Below are 20,309 nucleotides of genomic sequence, written 5' to 3' on the forward strand. Positions count from 1 at the left end.
AAATGCCCTGATATTCAGTGCAAATGTTTATTGTTATATCTATGTATATGTATTGTTATATCTATGTATATAGATATTATATCTCTATATGCACTTTTGCAACCACGTGTACCATCTGATTAGACGCTAAAATGAATTTTGTTGGACTGGTTGCTACTTACTATGTGCAATGACGATAGAGAAGTTCATAATTGTCAAAAAAAAAAAAAAAAAAAAAAAAGTAAAAATAATGAAATACGAAGTTGGCATTTTGTCTTATATAATATTATAAATATTATAATTTTTACTGTTAAATACTCAGATAATTTGTATCTGTCATAGTTTTGACCCTACATGAATATTTCTATTTTTGTCACCTTTACAACTCTTCTTTTTACCTGCTGTAAATGAGCTTCTCCTTATATAATCTGGACAGTGAAACTGTGAAATTGCACTTGAAACGCATAAATTACGGAGTGATCCATCTACGATCTGTGCGTTAAAACTTCTTTTCAGGATGGCGAAGTCATGACCCGCCGTACTCGTCTGATTGGCTGGTAGTCGTTGTCGTGATTGGCTGGATTTGTTAGGTTTAGGCACGAGGGCGGCTTTGTAGTGCACCTAGTAGAGCGAGCGCCCCAGGTGTCAAGGCTGATTACCATCTTTGGCGTATCATCCCATCTCTTCAGCAGCACTATCCACTAAAAGAAAAAAGATAACAAAAGTCACCTTTAGAAAGGGAAACGGCTTAGGAGGAATAAGATTGGTTAGGTCAGAATATGCATGTCAATCAAGCCAATCAGAGGTAGAGGTGGGCGGGTCGTGCCTTCGCCATCCTTTGAAAAAAAATCGTAACTTGTTGCTGTGTTAATATTCCTACATTTCCCAGACCGCAGTGCGTCGCCCCGGACCCCGCCCTTTCCTCTCCCTATCCTTGGCCGTTTCGACTTGCTGTTATGCAGTGATTTGATTGCTTGGCTCCAGCTATGTGATTCGGTTCGGTCACATCTCGCTCTGCATCACCACGGACTCTCCTCTTCATCTTCATCACCGAAAGAGAAAATATTGAACTTCATTTAGCTGTGTTGTCGTCGCTTTCCAGCGGGGAAGATGTCCGCTGGCTCCTCCGGACCAGAGCCAGTTTAGGAAGATCTTTTCCCCGCAGTCTCATCAGAAAACCCAGCGTTTTGACGTGCTCAGCCCGTTGACGTTAAACGTTAGAGGCAGCTGTCAGAGTTGGGCCCTCGCTCTGAAACACGGAGCTGTATGGCTGTGAAACCGTGCCCTGGATTATTTACGTGAAGTTAGAGGCCAAGTTATGTCTGCTGTGCCAGGCCGAGGCGAGGACGGACAGGAGATGCCTTCTGGCTAGCAGCGCTAATGGTATCTGGACCACAGCTCGGTCGCGAAACACAGACAACTGAGCACAGTATTCGTCAACACAGTGTTGTGGTCTCGGTATGCTTTGTCGAGAAGACACTCCTCAGTTTGCGTTCAGTCAGACAGTCGGTGTGAACTAGAAAGTGCTGCCAACACAAGATGCAGAAATAGCCATTACTTGGCTGATTGGCAAAATCTCGCCTCGAGTCAATAACAAGTTATCTTGCGCTCGAGGCGCGGCGTTAAGCTAGCTAGCTGCTGTTGAGCTTCGGTTTCATAACAAAGCCAAATGCCTTAGCCCTCATTCACTGACACAAAACACTGCTGGGACTGTTGTCTGTCCAGCACCAACACACTTCTATTAATGGTATGTTAAAACGGACTGCAAGTGAATGAAGGTGTCTCTTTTTGAACGATTTAGCCGAGTCATAAACATGACTACTAAGTCACTTTACTAGCACGTAACGAAAGCGGTGCGGTAAGTTCACAGGACTGATCGACATTTACCATCTCAGCTAAGGTTGGCACTTGCTTGACATTGTAAATCACAACAACTGTTGACCATGGAGGGAAATGTGCAACCACAACAACAGAAAGCGACTCCTTTAGCACGGGAATTAACAAGGATATTTAACAGCTACAACAAGCACAACGTCCAGTTAAAGAAGAACCTGAAAGAGACTAATTTATTCTTCCGGGAAATAAGACAAAACTACAGCAATACTTCTGCATCAACCCTGAGCTCGGACTCCGCTTCTCTGGAGGCAGGTGAGGTTTGAACACATGCACCTGCAACATCTCACGACCCTATAGTGCACCTGGATATGTGCCATGTTTAAAATGTGTAGCTATGTTGTACGTCTGTATCCTATAGTGAAAAAAAGAACAAATGGCTGATGCCAAGTGAATTCTGCACCAGCAAGTAACATAACAACAGTGCATTAATTAGGGTTAAACTGAAGAGATTAAGCAGACTAAGTGCGACAAATATGCTGAGATTTCTGCACTCACTAGTTATCTTGGAGCCCATATCAGACACCCATTCTTCTATTATGCACAAACTGTGTGAGTGTGCATGTGTGTCTCGACAACTGAACATATTTTTGTAGTTTTGAATAAAAAAAATGAGCATATTATCCACCAGTAGGTTTTGCTGTATCAACCACCTCAGATTAAGAAATGCTGTATAAAATATATTTCACTGCTCCTGCTCCCACGTAACATTTCATGAGTATTGTGAGCTTTTTTTGACTATATGAGTCAGATTTTTATTTCACTTTGTGATGTATTAAACTCAAAGCAGCCAATGAAACGTAATGCGCCACATCCACAGAAGTGGCTTATACGCAGAGAGGGTTAAAACCATTTTCCTCAATGTTGAATGAACAATGTTAATCTCAGGATTAGTCAGAATGGGCAAAGCTAAAGCCATTTTTTCACCTGCTATCTAGGTTCATTTTGCAGATGTCCTGCTTACACTTACTTATCTGGACATAAATGTGCATCACATGATACAGAAGGACCATAAAATAGTTCTTGATGTTTCATTTTAGTAGAGGTTATACATAGGTTGGCGCCTACTGCCTGTTTATCATAGTCTCTCCACTGTGCACGGGTCATGCAGTCAAATGCTCAGCACAGGTCTGTCTGGAACAAAAGGCTTTAATGCGTCATGTTAGGTCAACGGGCTAGTACCAGTAGCAGGATGCTAGATGAGAGTAACTGTTAAAACAAAACGACATATATGTTAGAAAGAAAAGCACTGGTATATGAAGATAAAGTAGGCCGTTGCGCTCGCTCTCAATTCAATAACTGTGAGAGGAGTATGTCTCATATCATCCATAATGAGGTTGAATTAGTTCTTCTGTGTGTGTGCTCCACATTTTTGGGCTAGATCAGGAAATAATAGCCAAAGGAATGATATCAGATTTGAAATGTTTTAGTATCTCTCCTGTGGAACAGTGATCTGCTGTGTATTCTGGAAATTGGGTGCAGATGTAAGAGATGTGTCATTGAGTGCCAGAGTCATGGTTTGCTTGCCAAGCTCTGTTCTCAGTCCATTTCTCAACATTATATACCCCCTTCTGTTTCCCCAGGCCAGTTTAGCTGCATCTCTTTCCCCAGCCATGAAGAAGAGTTTCTACGCAATACTGTGGGTGCTGTTCCATACATCCTGGTCCTAGGCCAGGACTGTGCTGCCCGCTACCAGCTGCTCAACTGCCTTCTGGGGGAGAGGCTGCTGCCACTGGGCCCTGAGGCCGGAGAGGCTTGTGAAGGGGTCCAGGGCACCGTCTGCAAGAGGCGGAAGCTGTGCTTCACCCATGGGAGACAGACACGCCTCAGCTTGGCTCTGCCAGGCCAGTATGAACTGGTGCACCAGCTGGCGGCTAACTGCGGTCGCTGGGACACAGTGCCCCGGGAAGACCTGGAGATCCACGAGGAATGCGAGGACCCGGCCCACAGGCTAGCAGAGCTGGAGATCACGCTGCATCACCCACTGCTACAGGTAGGCTTTAAATCACAGACAAGGATACAGTATGAAACCTACTGGATCTACTCTCCCATCTTTAAAGAAGGAGTAAGGGACATGAAGTCATTTGCATGGAATTGATCCTTGATGACATTACTGTGTCTCTTCTTCATGAACTTTGACACTTTCACTCAGAGGCTCCAGATAAGTGCAGTATGGCTGGACCATGTGACCATGCTGCTCACTGCTTTATTTTTGGAAGAAGATGTAGAATGAAGCTGTGGTGAGGCAGAAGCATATGCTTTGCAGAAAAATGCCAGTCTCTAAAGCACCGTGGAACAGATTTTTACCAGAACGGACAAATGTTGGCAGCAGTACATTACTAGTTTGTTTTACAGCTCTGATATGTGGTATATGGCACCCATGGTATCACATAAGCAGATTCATCTAAAAAAGAGAAGGTGTTCAATTAATTGACACTGTAAGAAAAAACTTTTAGTTTTTTGGATATGCACACACAAATCCTTGCATTAGGATGAGGGCATCTCTGCGAACTGACTTGCAGTGTTTCAGTTGAGTTGTTTCAGTCATAATTAGGAGAATTTTAGCACATTATTTCTATTTTGAGAGGGAACTTCGGGTCAAACTGAAGCCTTTGAATCATCCTCCATTTTCTTTGAGCATGTTGGTGAAGATGTCTTGACAAGAACAGATTAATTGGGGGGGTAGCGCAGCTGTAGCTCAGGGGGTAGAGTGGTCAATCAGGAGGTCGGTGGTTTGATCCCTGGCCTCAGCAGTCCACATGCCGAAGTATCCTTGGGCAAGATACCAAACCCCCCAAAAATTGCCCCGATGCTGTTCCATTGGTGTGTGAATTCATATGTACGTCTCTTTGGATAAAAGCGTCTGCCAAATGATGAATTGTAATTGTAATTGACATTACAACCATCTGTTAGATAATTCATATCGTGGTGATTTATTGATGTGAACTTGTACATTGACAAACTAGTTTTATGTGAATAACAAGTGATTTTGTATATGTGAGTCATGTCGTGGTGTTCAGGACATGAAAATGAACAGTCCATTAATTATGTAATTGATTTCAATTATATATGGCCCAGTTCCCTCCCTCCGTAAGCCTTTGTGTTCACACATAACTTAGCACACAAAGAGATTACTGAGCAGAGCTGATTATTTTCTGTTGTTCAGTGTTTTACTCTCGTTTGTGCTACTGTTCAGAGATGCATTCTTTTCCGGTCGCTTTTCTCCCGTTCAGGTTTTGAGCACTTCTTAAAAACAGATTTGCAGGTTACTGTTAAAGTAATGTTGAAAAAGAAAGAATTGTTGGGACACAGTGGTACAGACACGCTGGTCTTCAGCCGGTGTGACCTGAAAATCACAGTGTCTTGTGGGAGTGAATTAATTTAGCACGGTGTAAGGATTGTAGTCATTCCTTGTCATGTGTGACACGAGGAAATTAGTCTCTAATCCTTTAGGCCGAGGCCCCTTAGCAAGCATCACACAGCCCCAGAAACTAGGCCTAGCTCTGCCTCAGAGCAGCCCACCCGCCCAACCCTCTTACGTAATGCCACTGGTCTGGTGCGATTCACATGACTAGGTCATGTTAAAAAATCCCAAACTCTTTGCAGCGGTGAAGCTGCCATGGTTACAACTGATTTCTGGGACACTGGTTGTTTGTGTTGTGACAAAAAATGGTTTTGTTTTTTATTTTTTTTAATAGCCTAATTCAGAACGTTGTGTGAGCTGTGTTGAAAAGACCGATTCACAGCTTTTTAAAAATCCAACGTTTAGTAAAATAAATCAATTTGAACTAATGTTGACACACATTATACACCTAAACTCTGATTGCTATCAGTATGGTTTTGTCAGTAGTGGTGTGGATTTTCATTAGTTAGGGTTCATGTTTGAGAGTCATTGTGTTTTCACGTGTTACTGTAACATTTTGTAGAAGCCATGAGTTTGCACGTCTCTTGTCATTAGATGAATGCCTGGTAGGAAGATGTCTGGGATCTGCAATCCCTTATTTGTCACACTTGAGCGTAGATCTGCAATGAACAATTATTTTCATTGCTGATTAATTTGTTGATTATTTTCTCGAATAATCAATTAGTTGTTTGGTCAGTCACTGTTTCTGAAAACCCGAGATCACAAATATATTGCTGTATAATAAAGGAGTAAAGAAAGCATAAAATATTCACATCTAGGAACTGGACTCAGAGAATTTTTCCTTTTTTTTCTTAAAAATTACTTTCTTTTATTAGAAATTGCTTGAATCGATTATCAGAGTAGTTGGAAATTAATTTAATAGTTGACTGCCAGTCCATTGATCGTTGCAGCTCTACTTGAGAGGACCTCAGAGGCTTTAATAGCTGAGTTAGTGGTTATGATAATAATACAAACTTCATCATAGATGATAGACAGAGTGATTTAATGTATTCAATGAAAAGGCTCTGGTAGTGCACTTATTAATGAGCCAATTAATCACCAACCAGCAAACACAGCCGAGGCGTGCTCTGGAAATCCCCTTACCATGCAGCAGATGCTCTACCAGCTGATCACTGGGACAGGACTTTAAACCTTACCTGTTTGCTAAGATCCCTGAAAAGTAAATGGACTGGTTCTGTGGTTATTTTGATGTTAAGGAGGTAGTTTGTGTTGTGTTAAGTTAGCCCATCATTGCCTGTTGTTACTTGGTGGTTGCTAATACCAGCTATGGCTCGAGAGCCTTGTTAAGTTCAGTAATTAAGCTACATGCAAACTGCTGGATGAGAGATTCCTTCAGTTTATCTGTAATGTCACCTACAGCTTACTGCTGAGAGTTAGTTGCTGTAGCTTTTATTGCTGTATTGCTAACTTGGGCTTGTATTTCTTGTTTAACCACAATAGTATTGACTTTTACTCTGCTGTTTAGACCACAGACCCACACACGCAGCCTTACATTTTGGCAGACATATGGATGTGGAAGACAGTACTGTTTTTTACTTTAGCCTGCTGTTTTTTCACCCACAAACTCAAAGAAAATTAAATAATCTACAACTTTGGATGGTGAGTCCACAAATTCTCATCAGCCAGACACCTAAACACAGGTTACAAACTCAAGCAGTGTGCCACTTACTTATAGTTTTCTGCTGAGATGAACATGTCTAGGTTGGAGTAAACAAAGGCACAGAATCTCTCTGCTCACTGTGGTATTCACACAGTCCTGCCATAATCACAGCAACCTGTTTTAGAGGCCAGCAGATGAGAGCCAATGTGCTAATTAGCTTTCTCTTCATCCCAGAGTTTAGCCATGCTGCCAGCCTCAACTTAAGCGACCCGAGGACATAAAGGACGCTACTCAGGGTGTGTTTGTAAAATTCTTTCGAGGTACATATCCTGTTATGTTCAGTGTCCCATGAATTCACACGAGAAAGTCTGCTTGTTAGCAAAGGTCTGTGACATTAGCAGTCCCCTGATTTCTTACAGTACATGGTCATTTGCCTTTACTGTGTTACTTTGTAGGACTGGGTAGCACTAATGTTTACTCTAACTGACACTGAAAAACAAAATAGTAGCTTCAAAATAGGCTACAGACATTTTCTTGAAGAGTTTTTGTTGAAAACTAAATGCACTGAGGCAATTCAAACATTGTATCGACTTTGATTGGTTGTGAACAAATGTTTGCAGGCTATCTTTGTTCCAAAGAGACTGCTCAGATGGGCTGCGCTCTTGTTTCTTGGAGACAGGACTGACTGTCTCCTTTGTGTAGCTGTTGGTCATTTTTGCCTCTTTTCTCTGGCTGTCTTTCCCCCCGTCATGCTCTCGCTCTCAAGCTGTCTGTGAGACTATTTTTGTTCATGTTGTTCTTTATCGAGCGTAATGAAAACCTTTTTACTTGTCATTTTTCTCCGTGTCACAGACATTCCCAAGACCAGCACAAATATTTATTTTCCATTATGTGTTCAGAAATAGAGGAAGCATGTGATATGTGGGAATGTGGAATCCGCTTGAACTTCTTCGGGCATAAATTGGTTTGAAAACTGTGGTTCAGTTGCCTTGAACACTTTATGCTAAGGGGTTAGTTTTGCCGTTGAGTTAGTCAGGAGGTTAACAGGTCAGTTCATCTAAATGACATAAGACACGTTAGAGAAATGGAAAAGTAAGACAGATTATACTTCATGGTGTTGGTAGAACATATTAAAGTGTCCACAGTGAGGTCTGTGCACTGTTCAGACAAGACATGCTGCTCACTTTTTTTTTTTTTTTTAAATCCTGAAGCAATTGTTTGTTTGGACACTTGAAGACAGTGGAAACTAGAATCACAATGCTGGCATGACAAACTTGTTAGCATAGAGTTGCCTAGTTACACGTCCAGCAGATGCGGAGCAGTGTTAGCTCTCATTCAGAGTGCTGTCTTCCGGCTTCCTTGTGAATACAAGTCCAATATTAACTCACCATTTTGTCCATTTAGCTGCTAAATGCTCCATTTTGTTCTGCACGTAGTCACTGACTTTGCCTTTCTGATGTTTGGTGTACGGCTGTTTTACCAGACCTGGACTGACTTGTGGGTTTGTCACCACAAGTAACACCTTCACAGTACACATAGTCATTTGTTTTGTTGTTAGAATAAAAATAACAATTATAGCAGCTTTAAATCACATTTACCTCCATTTTTGGAGGTAATTTCAGTGAACTGGACTTTTTTTACACAACCATGTTTCATAATAACTGCCTGTATGTAAACCAGCTTTCTTGAAATGAAAGAATCATGTTTGTGGTTTCTTTGTGGTTCATCACCAGGAAGCAAAGGTCATGGTGGTGCCTTGTCCAAGTGTGCAGCCCATAGAAGAGGCCCTGGAAGACTGCACCCGCAACGTGATCCCCATCATACTCTATGCCATCAACCAGGACTCGCTAAGCACAGAGCATGTGGCTGAGCTCCGGAAGGTCAAAGAGATGCTCCCCTTTCCCATCTGTTTTGTTCGGATCCCTGACTCCATCTCAGCAGCCTCCCCAGAACCCGGCCGCCGTGCGGAGAAGGAAAAGGAGAGGGAGAAGAGCGCCCTCCATAAGCAGCTCCTCTCTCTTGGCTTCCTCAGTAGCCCGACAGGAAACTGCTCCTGTGGCGCCCCTACACAAATGCCCACTCTGGGTGCCAAACCCCAAAGCATGCTGGGTGAGGCTTTTGAAAGACTGCATCGGTTGCTGGTGCCTTTTGCTCGCCAAGTGCTTCAAAACCAGCAGGTGGAGGCCGCCAACCTGCTTAATGGGCTTCATTGTCGCTGTCTAGATCTTTTCATCAACCAGGTGAGAGGACCGTGCCTCCTAATGCTGCTCGTCAGTCTGTGATTGTTCATGTTGTCTGCGATTGTTTTACTGCTTCAGTAATGAAGTCATGTGACAGTTGTTATCACTGCATGAACTGTTCAGGCTCTGTCTGCTTTGACCTAAGATGCCCCTGAAAAATCACCACCAGACCTTTGTCCTTTCTGTTTCCCTTCAGGCCTTTGACATGCAGAGGGACCTACAGATAACGCCACGCAGGCTGGAGTACACTCGTGAGAAAGAAGGTGAACTCTTCACCTCCCTCATGGCCATCGCTAACCGCAAACAGGAAGAGATGAAGGAGATGATTGTGGAGACGCTCAGCAGCATGAAGGAGCAGCTGCTGGAGGATGCTGCCAACCTGGAGTTTACAGGTTAGTGAGTAAGCATGATGGGTAAATGTCACAAGGCAGGCAGGCAGTTTCCCTGCCAGGGTTTTCAAAATTTTCATGTCATTAGGGAAGATATTCTCAATCTCAGCCATGTTCTAAGTGGTGGAAGATAGTGTATATGCAGCATATATACTGACAAGTTACTTCTGTACAGTATTTACAAGCATTTATTACCGTGTGCTGAGGTTTCCACATGTGTGCAGTCAGTAAAGACTTATGTATTTCTGTGCTGCTGTCAGACTCCTTAGAACAAGCAAAGATTTTTTTTAGCATGTTTATTGCACTATTAAGTTATGTGTTTTTGTTTTTTCCATTTCACATGCTTCAAATTGTGACTTGAAAATAGTATCCGGCAGGCTGTGATTCCTGTTTTACGTGACTTGGTCACTGTTATTATGGACATGAAGCAATTTGTGGCAGAGTGTTTGGATTCAACCCAGAAGTTCGCTGTGAAAAAGTACATTTTCCTCTTAAAAATTAAGAGTTTCTTGCAAATTGGATCTTTTTACAAAAGTGATATAATCTCTTCAAGGCCCTGTTTGACAGTACAATAGCAGCTCTGAATTCTCTACTCCTGAGATACACAAAGTCATATCCTATGACTTTTTTTCCAGTGTGTATAATGTTGGAAGCCTAGTCTCCAGTTATGTATTTTGATTAACATGAAGTGGGATGTGTGATGTGCTTTGATAGACCCCGGTTCTTTGATCCTGTGTCACATTGGACCACTCAAAAATGAGCATGTGTGCTTTTCATTGTATTTTTCACTCATGTCCTCAACTTAATGAGACAAGATTTCCTCTTTATTACTCATCTATTAAAGATGATGGCTGACTCATGGGACCCAGACTGTCTCCTATTCAGACTGTTTTTGTTTTATCTGTTCTGTCTAAAATTTATTTATGACGTTGCCAGTGCTTCTCTGAGGGGACAAAATAGAGAACTGACTTGTCTTTACTGGCCAGGGGCTTCTAGCCTGAGTTACCCAAAGCCAGCGTCTTTACTGTCTCTGGGCTCATGTCAGACCTGCAAATATGAGGCTGAGCCAGCTGCATTTCACAATCTGGCCACAAAGTTTTGAACTGTCTGTCTCAACAGTTTCTAGCAAGTGAGAAACTCCTTTCACTGGTTGTTGCTGCTTCTTTCCGGTCTCTCTTCCTCTATTTTTTCCAAGAAGCAGGTGTACAGAGTTATTTGATAAGCTTTGCTGGGTAAAACCCAACACAGGTGAGTGTAGCCATATGCAAACAGGGAGTTTGAACAGGACAAGCAAAGCAGGAACTCATACACAAAAATAATTTCTCAATAGCAATACTACTGGTCAAAAACTCCACTGTAGCCACTTTTTTAGGTGCACCAGCTAAAACTCATGCAGTCTAATATGACAATACCGCAAAAACAAATCGTCCCCTTGTGAGGAACATAATGTTCAGTTTTTACTGAAACTTTTTTAGAGAGGTGTTGATTCAACTGTGTGGTTATTCTGGAAGCTGCAGTTTGTGATTCTGTTGCATTGCTTTAGACAGAGAAGTGTTTCTGTTATTTTGTCCAACCCTTTTATATCAATGAGGGTAGACTAAATAATAGAAACACCTCTCTGTATAATGCAGTGCACTTAAAGAGCACCACAAAGCTACTGGTGCTACTAGAGTGCTTTAAAATGAATGTATAGCCTATCAAGTAATTGGGAATTAAAGTGGTTTTAATAGCAGTTCAATTTAAGTATTATTTAAGGCAAAATCTATAGTGAGTAGTGTGTTAATAGAAATATTATGCCACATTAATCCTTGTGGAAGTTCTGTAGAATCTACAACAACCCTCTTTAGACATTCTCCTCAAGGACAAACGTTCGCTGAGTCTCTCTAACGTGAATTGTTTTAATCCATAATACTTTTCTGTCTTTCATTATAACTTGATCAAATACAAATACTTGTTTTGTGAAATGTCCGTTTATTCTAATGCCTCAGTGAATTGTGTTCCTCATCAATATCTGATAACATTGATTCATCAGGATTTCTCTGTACCAGCTGGTCACAGTAAATCACATATTAACTGGACACACTTTTGTCTTTCAAACGCAGACATCATTGTAACAACTAATGGAGAGCCTGTTACATCAAAGGAGATCAAATCTTGCATCCACCAGATCCAGGAGCTGATAGTGGTCCGCTTGAATCAGGCTGTGGCCAATAAGCTCATCAGCTCTGTGGACTATCTGAGGGAGAGCTTCGTAGGAACTCTGGAGCGATGTCTCAACAGTCTGGAGAAGTATCACATCGACTCGTCTGTCCATAATATCACCTCCAATCACCTCAAACAGGTGGGCAGCAGCAGAAAACAGGAACCTTATTTCCTGTATTATTGTTATGGTTGTTCAGCGTTCTTGTCCAGAACGTATGAAGACGCGTGAATGTGAGCAGTATGATCATATGTATTGATCTCTGTTGTAAGCTTTGCTTCTTCTAATGATAAAAATAGATAGACAATGTTTACTGGTGTCGTACTTTTTTGCTGTTTTTTCATGCATATTGACTTCCCTCTCTCTTCTGTCACAGTTATTAAATGCTGCCTATCACGTCGAGGTCACCTTTCATTCAGGATCCTCTGTCACGAGACTCTTCTGGGAGCAAATCAAACAGGTCAGTGATGAATAAATTCAGCCATGCAGTTTCATATGGCATGCTGACTTCTGAAGGGGTATCCTCACTCTGTGTCTTGCTTCCAGATAATCCACAGGATAACGTTTGTGAACCCTCCTGGCGTCACACCAGAGTGGAAGCGGAAAGTGGCCCAGGACGCCATAGAAAGTCTCAGCGCTGCCAAACTGGCCAGAAGCATCTGCTCCCAGTTCAGAACCCGTCTCAATAGCTCCCATGAGGCCTTTGCAGCGTCCTTGCGCCAGGTGAGCTTTCTCCCCTCTTCGGCGCCTCTCTTTCTTGTCGCACCGTGCCCTGTTACATTCCTACCTTTGTTTTGAACATGTAACTAAAAACCCTTTCACTGACCATATGCTTTTTTTTTGTAATTGAAATTTTATTAGACTTTAACATATTATCCAGAAATAAGACAAACAAACAACACAAAGTTGTTTTTAAGGCTAAAGTCTCTGTAAGTCTGCTGGCTTAAAATGCTTTTCACTAGTGGTTGTAAGGTCAGGCTCACACAGCAGAAGTTTGGCGAGGATCACCCCAGTGTCCAACAATCAGGAAGGTCTGCTTCAGCCAGAACATGTAATAATGTAAGAGACTGACAGATGAAATGTTCTCCTCCTGAGCTGCTCATAGATCTATCCATGCTGATGAATAGTTCAAATCTAGCTTGTTACACTACCACTACTTTGTGTTGACCTGCAGTACTTTTATATTGGTGACGGCAAACGAGTGTACGTGTTCATCGGGCTGAGACGTGGAAAGTACACAGGCCTTATATAACCTTTAAAGCACCCGAATCTAGACAGAGCAACAGAGACGGATGATTTGCAGAAAGCATCGGCTGATTAGCATTGGCTGTTGTTTTTAGCTCAGCCCTTTTCTCATACATATTTCACAGCCAGTGAGTGTGTAAGAGCTGGAAGGACATCCTCAGGGAATTGACCTCACTGCTTTGAATGCATGTGACATAAATCACGTGACCAGAAGAAATGGTTTGTGTGAAGAGCCTTTGCACCTACTGCATCTGTGACTACTATGATTTTTTTTTTAACCATATACTTTTCTGAATGCACTTTCAAATGACGTTGACTGATTAACTGTGTGACAGCCCCATTATGCCTTCAATTACAGACAGCTTTCTTTGTCTGTCAGGCCCTGCGCAGCTCGTGCTTCAGCATATTTACTCTTCTTCACTTGAATTGATTCACTTCTCAAGCCCCAGAATACAAATGCGGGGTCCGCAACTCTCTCCATGAAGTCCCTGACAAATCCGTTTCAGTCAAATTGCTCTGATGATAATCATCACATGACAGACACTGTGTGCCTTTCCATGCTCGCTGACTCTCTTCCAGAATGCAGTTACACAAATACACTGATTAATTGTGGAGGTCTTATAGAGGAGGTGATGTTTGACACTTTTGATGGATAGAACTATCCTAATTTCATTGAGTGATTTGATTCAGTGAAAACAAGGTAACCCAATAAAACATTACACTTCTGTCACATTCCTCTCTGTGACTAACAGAAGAGGAAACTGGCTCGCAGTGTGTCGGCATGCAGTTTGACTCGGAGGAGGTGTTATGAATGTGAATACAAAGTGTGCTGTAAAGGCAGAGTAGAGAGGATTTCAGAGGGAAAGCTTTGTTGTCACACAAGAATTTAAGAGCAGGGTCATTTTCCTTTGTCTTCAAAAGAATACACGACAGAGACACTCAGCACTTTGTAAGATCGCACAGATTTCAACAGCGTAATGTCAATGGACTAATAGTGAGTATTGAATGGAACATGTGTGGGTTGGTGTTTCCAAACCGGTCTGATCAAATATCTCAGCCCCGTTTTTACTTCTTTTTCCTTCTGCTCCTGCACGTGAGAGACTCTGCTTTCAGTCCTGACTCAGTTTATTACAAAGCATGCTACAGCTTGCTGCATGCAGCTGTCATATTTCATAGCTGTTACACAGCATCAGATCCATGCCTGTGTTTTGGGCATCGTGCAAAAAAACAACCTGCGAATGTGAGAGCCGACCTGTGGCAGCTGGTAACAGATAGAATATGAGTAAATACATGCATGAATGAATGAAGATGAGTTCCACATATTAAGGTTTTTCTTTAATACACCAGAAATCATTTTTTGCATGTAAAAAGTGTTTCTAATGTACCGTTGACAACCTGAGGTCTCTGCTCCTGGAAAATGGCAAATCACATAGAATCAGAATCAGAATGCCTTTATTAGTCTCCCGAAGGAGAAATTCCATTTCAGTTACATCCCGTCCAAGAAACACAGAAAAGACAGTGACACATAACAGGGGAGGACAGGAGCGGGAGAACTGTGGGTCGCACACATGGAGAGCGCCCCGTTTACTTAGATGTGAAGGAGGAAAAACAAGAGGGAAGAAGAGGGTAAGAAAAGCAACTCCCAAACTAAGCTCCTGTAGGGGGGGGCACAGTGAAGGGTGGTGAAGGTAGAGTGAAGGGTGCATAAACTATGCACTTCCTAATGTTAGATATATGGACAAACTTGGTAAACAAGCCATTAAAATGACTTTTCAGGCCATCAGTACTTATCTAATCTGAGCTAATCTGATAATGGTGGAAGGATTTAATATAGTGTTTACATGTTGATGATAAAAGAAACATCCACTCAAACCTGTGTGAAAGTCACCCACGACAGACACACAGTGACTCCCTCTAAAGGACACCGTTGCAGTCGTGTGAGCAAACTTAAAGTATGCTGGTTCTCATGTTGACTTTAAAGCTCCAGCTGAGCACAAAGCAAACAGCAGCAATGAGAACTCAACCAAAAAAAATAAATAAAAAAACTGTGCTGGCCATGAACTCTGCATTAAGCAGTCTGACGAATGACGGCATCGCCGCAGAGGTCAAGGCACCTGACCTGCAGTCACTGAGAACACGGCGTGGTGATGGCGCCTGATGATGTAGCTTCAGAAAAGAGGACCAAATTAGACATAACAGGATGCAAAGAGGATGCTGTTCACATATTTTCAGAAATAAAATCTCAACCGTTTAACAACAAACAACGTCAGAGAACCATGGTCATGAAAATAAGGCACATTAATTTTACAAAAATGAAACGACTGTTAACAAATGAAACCAGTCGTTCAGCAGCGGAGCCTAATTCTAACCATGAGATGGTATGTCATGTGTTGGTAGCTGGAGGAAGGGCACACGGGGCGACTGGAGCGCACTGAGGACCTGTGGCTGCGTGTGAGGAAGGACCACGCCCCTCGACTGGCCCGCCTGTCGCTGGAGAGCCGCTCCCTCAGGGATGTGCTGCTGCATGGTGAGTCACCACCAAATCCTCCCATTGTTCACTCACATCGGGTGAAACTCGCAGTCTGCTCCACACACTGTTGCAAATGTAACGTGACATTTGTGACTTTAAGTTTCTCCACCGGATGTGTTCCTTTCCTTTAACTGCTGGATGCAAGATGTCCCCTCCTTCACTGGCTTGAACTTAAAGTGAGCGCAGAGGAACTTTCTCCCTTTAGCACATCAATGTGAAAACAGCCTTCTAGTATCAAACGCTGCACACTCATTCTGCACAGTTAAGCTCAAACATCAAGCAGAGGAACACCAAGCAAAGCACAGGGGGACTTGAGGTTAATGAATTGAGACACGGTCACAGTATCAAACATCACCCATCCAGTGCTTTGGCAGACCTTTTTAAATCCGCAGCCTGTGTTCAGACATTTGACAACCGACTGCGTTGTTTTCTGACAGGCAAGCCGAAGCTTGGCCGAGAGCTGGGTCGAGGCCAGTATGGAGTGGTTTACCTGTGTGACACCTGGGGGGGGCACTACCCATGTGCCCTAAAGTCTGTGGTACCGCCTGATGATAAACACTGGAACGACCTGGCTTTGGAGTTTCACTACACAAGGTGAGTTAGTAAGAATGTGAAAACATCATCTAAATGCACACACACACACACACACACACACACACACACACACACACACACACACACACACACACAGAGCTGCTTTGGCATGATCTCAGCAGCTGTTTGTCTCAAAGTTATTTCAGTTCCAAACCACCGCAGGAACAAAACCCAGCACCCATCAAAGTTTGCAATGCATCTTGCTGACACTCAGGAAGTGTGCTTGGAAAATTGGCTTGTGCAGCTTCAGGAACACATTTATCAAGAGCAGAGTTTTTTTAATGGGCATGGCAGCTGCCTTGTTATAAAGGCTAAACTCCACCCAGTCTGTTAAGAAATAGTTGTGACTGTTGAAGCCCTGAGGCTGTTCTGTGTCAGCATGTTGAATCTGCCAGCGCCGGATTAATGCCGCTCTGCTCCACCTGCCATAAACCTGAGGGATGCAGGGCTTTGTAAAGCTGCACTGAGGCTGCTAAACGTGGACAAACATGCATTAATATACTCTGACTTCAAGGTAACAAGAAGTGTTTGTTTTATGACCATACAACTGGGCTATGTTGTGTTCCTCCTTTCTTTGCATGCGTGTTGCTTCAGGACTCTGCCCAAGCACGAGCGGCTCGTCGACCTGCACGGCTCTGTGATCGATCACACCTATGGAGGCGGCTCCAGCATCGCCGTGCTGCTCATCATGGAGCGGCTGCACAGAGACCTCTATACAGGCCTGAAGGTGACTTGATGGTGCAGTGATTGGAAATGATGTGTTGTTGTTTTATATGTAAAGACATGTAATCTTTGAGCTCACTCTCTACTTCCAGTTAAATCTCCTTTTCCTTTGTCTCTCCATCTCTACCAGGCTGGTTTATCACTTAGGGAGAGACTTCAGATCGCCCTGGATGTGGTGGAGGGGATCCGCTTCCTGCACAGTCAGGGCCTTTTGCACAGAGACATAAAGCTAAAGAACGTTCTGGTAAGTTCAGACCAACTAATAGGTATATAGTTATATAATCATAGCTGCATTAGAAACATCATCTTATATAATATAGAGGTTGTGACTTGTGAGGTGTTACCTGTGGCCATGGTTTGTTTTTGTAAGTTTTTTCTAGATTTTCAGTTTTCTGTTGGCCTAACAAGTGTTGCACTCTTTTCATTCCTTTTCCAGTTGGACAAACAAAATCGTGCAAAGATCACAGACCTGGGCTTCTGTAAACCAGAGGCCATGATGTCTGGCAGCATCGTTGGAACCCCGATCCACATGGCTCCAGAGCTGTTTACAGGTACGAGTACTGAGCAGTCCATAATTTCATCATGAAGCAACTCCTGGTTTACTTCACACTGTTTAATTGGTCAGAACTGTTTGAACAACTGTGTGTCACGTTCTTTGTTGACTTGAGAGGTTACATGAGCTTGTACATACACGTTATCAGAGGAGGAATCTGTCATTACATCTTGTGTTTAAGGTTTCCTCTCCATTGTGACTCTTCTCCTCACAGGAAAGTACGATAACTCTGTGGACGTCTACGCCTTCGGGATCCTTTTCTGGTACCTCTGCACTGGTTCAGTGAAACTCCCAGAGGCCTTTGAGAAATGCTCCAGTAAAGACCAGCTCTGGAATAACGTTAAAAAAGGTGAACGAACGCCGAGATCGCTTTCACACCTGCAGCTCAGTTTGTTTTTGTCCAGACCAGGAGACAAAAAAACACATTTGTGCCCTTTAGCTCCGGTCTGGTTTGTGTTCACACTGACTTTTTACTGAAGAACAATAATGAACTCGTACAGACTGACAGGTAACTCACTGATCGTCCTGCTTCATCAGTGTTCTGTGAATCTATGTGGGGAAATCATGTACTGGTGACACTTAAATGCTTCTAATGTCTTTATTTAGGAAATGGCTGATTTTGTCGGGTTAGTCAACACTGCAGCTTTACCTGAAGTTATGAATATGGCAAACTGGTAGAAACAGAATGAAAAAGAGGTGCATGGTACCTTAACATCACAGGGAGGTCACTGACACTCACTGTGTAATGAGGGAAGTCACAGAGTACGCCGCAGTTTTAACTACTTTTTTTGTTTTGATTGATCAAAACAAACGATTTGCATGAATATACTATATTCTACAGATTGCTTCCTTTATAGTTCATGAATTTATTGGTGGTTTAGCTTTTGAATCATGTCAAGATCACATGTAATCACCAGGCCGAGCATGTAGCATGTGTCAGGGTTCAGTCCTGACCGCAGCAGCCCGGGCCTTTACTGCAGGCCACCCCCCTGCCTTCCTTTCCTCACTCTGTGCAGCTGTCACTATCAAACAAAGCAGAGATGCCTAGAAAATAATCTTGCGGTCTGTGTGTTTTTGCTTTCATACCACAAACAAACACCAGAGTTCACTCAGAATTAAAGGGGGCCTTCGTCAGGTCGATGTACGCAAATGAAAGCCGGAGGACACGCTGCTGTTTGTTTGGGGTCTCTTGTGTCTCACTCGTGCCCCTGTCCCCTCCAGGAGCCAGACCCGAGCGGTTGCCCACTTTTGATGAGGAATGCTGGCAGCTGATGGAGGCCTGCTGGAACGGGGACCCTTCCCAGAGGCCCCTGCTCGGCATTGTGGAGCCCAGCCTGCAAACCATCATGGTCCGACTCTGCAACTGCGGCTCAGAACAGAAAAGCAGCAGCCTCGAGGACTCAAACTGAAAACACTCCAGGCAAACTAACACACGTGCGATAGGGATTCTGATCAGGAGAGTATTTTGTATTTATGAAGAGCGGAGAAGGAACAGGTGACCAGTGAATGACGCTCGCGCTGTCTTCCTTGTTCACAGTTGTTGGATTTACATTATTTATGAGGAGTTGATGCAGTCCAGAAGTTTGCAAATATGTGTGTTTTATTTGTGCTTTGTGTATTTGTATACAAACTCTACAGTATGCTTTCGTCCTCGCTGCTGTGCTAATTGCTACTCGGTCATAGAATTGTTACTAGATGCAAACTGTTTTAAAAGTAGTCCATTCCCAGTATTATGAAAAAAATATAAATATATAAAAGATTAATTTTAGATTGTATTTAAACTGAACATGTCTGCATCTATACAAATACGTCTTTTTTAATAAAATGATCTGTTACAACAGGTTTGTGTCTTAATTGTACATCAGCACATCATTTTTTTTCTGCTTTTCTATCCTGTAAATCATCTTGTGAATCTTCAGATTTAACTTCTGTCCTTTGGAAATTGATGCTGTAATTTAATGCTTGAAGCTTCTGCATACTTTCACAGCATCATGTACGGTGTGATGGCAAAGCTGGACAATCTGAAGCGTCTTCTGCAATGAACAGGTAACCGTCTGAGGACCCCGGGTCAAACTTTCTGTTCCTGTGAACAGCTAAACAGCAAAAAAAAAAAAAAATTTAAACAACATAAAGTCAAAGACAACACGTTTAATCTTTCAAGCATGACAACTTTTCCTAATCTTTTATCTTCACTCCTTTTTTTTTGTCTTGCAACGAAACATAACTGAAACCATGTCAGTGCACACACACACACACACATATATAACACACAGATGTTGAGCACTGCTCTGCAGACTCATGGACCATATTCTACAAGTCAAAGAGTAAAGTTGATGATTTTGCGCCGCCACGCTTCGATGATGGTGGTGATGGGAAGAACAGCATGCAGGCCGGCTTCTTCATGGAAGCGACTCCGTGATGGTTCAGCCTCACTCATGATTCATCTGACGTGTGATCTTCGCTGATGAAGACACAGAAACACAGACACGCGTGGCAGCAAACAGCAAACTGTCAGCATTTCACACAATCTCCACTATTTCATAAACCATGTTTTCAGGGGGGCTCGTCTCCCCCTCGCTCCCCTGCAGGTCTGCTGGTCTCCACATCACATCCGGCTCGATGGACGCTCCTTCACAAACTCCTGACGCTGGGTTTGGTGGTGAGGATGCAGGGGCTTTCCTCCTGCTGGCTCCTCCACGAAGGCCATATTTGTGCAGGTGTCGCTGCACAGTAGAGCAGTGCACCACCACCCCCGAGTCTGCTAAATCTTCCTGAAGGTCTTTGACAGTCAAACCGGGGTTTCGCTGCGCCTTTCTAGCGATCTTCCGAGCGGTCCTCTCTGACACTTTTCTCGGTCTTCCAGACCTCAGCTTGACCTCCACCGTCCCAGTTAACTTCCATTTCTTAATGACGTTACGAACCGAGGAGACTGATAAGTG

The 20,309-nt window shown here is 43.0% G+C and overlaps 1 protein-coding gene across 2 annotated transcripts; it reads left to right on the forward strand.

Annotated features, from left to right (window-relative positions):
* The first annotated feature begins 859 nt into the window (after window positions 1-859).
* Window positions 860-19,210, forward strand: dstyk (dual serine/threonine and tyrosine protein kinase). Of its 2 annotated transcripts, none has more exons than XM_076757900.1 (14): window positions 860-2,127; window positions 3,456-3,865; window positions 8,630-9,136; window positions 9,333-9,528; window positions 11,628-11,866; window positions 12,102-12,185; window positions 12,272-12,448; window positions 15,368-15,497; window positions 15,938-16,094; window positions 16,689-16,821; window positions 16,948-17,061; window positions 17,254-17,368; window positions 17,585-17,719; window positions 18,592-19,210. In XM_076757900.1, the coding sequence occupies exons 1-14, from the start codon at window positions 1,923-1,925 to the stop codon at window positions 18,777-18,779; spliced, it is 2,790 nt and encodes a 929-aa protein (XP_076614015.1). In that variant the 5' UTR covers window positions 860-1,922; the 3' UTR covers window positions 18,780-19,210. The 2 variants fall into 2 exon arrangements, with proteins under 2 accessions (XP_076614015.1, XP_076614025.1); XM_076757910.1 differs by having other exon boundaries at window positions 891-2,127; window positions 11,652-11,866.
* The last annotated feature ends 1,099 nt before the right edge of the window (window positions 19,211-20,309 follow it).

The sequence above is a fragment of the Chaetodon auriga genome, chromosome 2 (assembly GCF_051107435.1).
Source record: "Chaetodon auriga isolate fChaAug3 chromosome 2, fChaAug3.hap1, whole genome shotgun sequence".
In the NCBI taxonomy this organism is placed as follows: Eukaryota; Metazoa; Chordata; class Actinopteri; order Chaetodontiformes; family Chaetodontidae; genus Chaetodon; species Chaetodon auriga.

Coding starts and splice junctions, on each gene's coding strand:
- dstyk (XM_076757900.1), top strand. CDS start 1,923: ATGGAGGGAAATGTGCAACCACAACAACAGAAAGCGACTCCTTTAGCA. Junction 9,529..11,627: donor TGCCAACCTGGAGTTTACAG/GTTAGTGAGTAA, acceptor TTTCAAACGCAG/ACATCATTGTAACAACTAAT. Junction 12,449..15,367: donor TTGCAGCGTCCTTGCGCCAG/GTGAGCTTTCTC, acceptor ATGTGTTGGTAG/CTGGAGGAAGGGCACACGGG.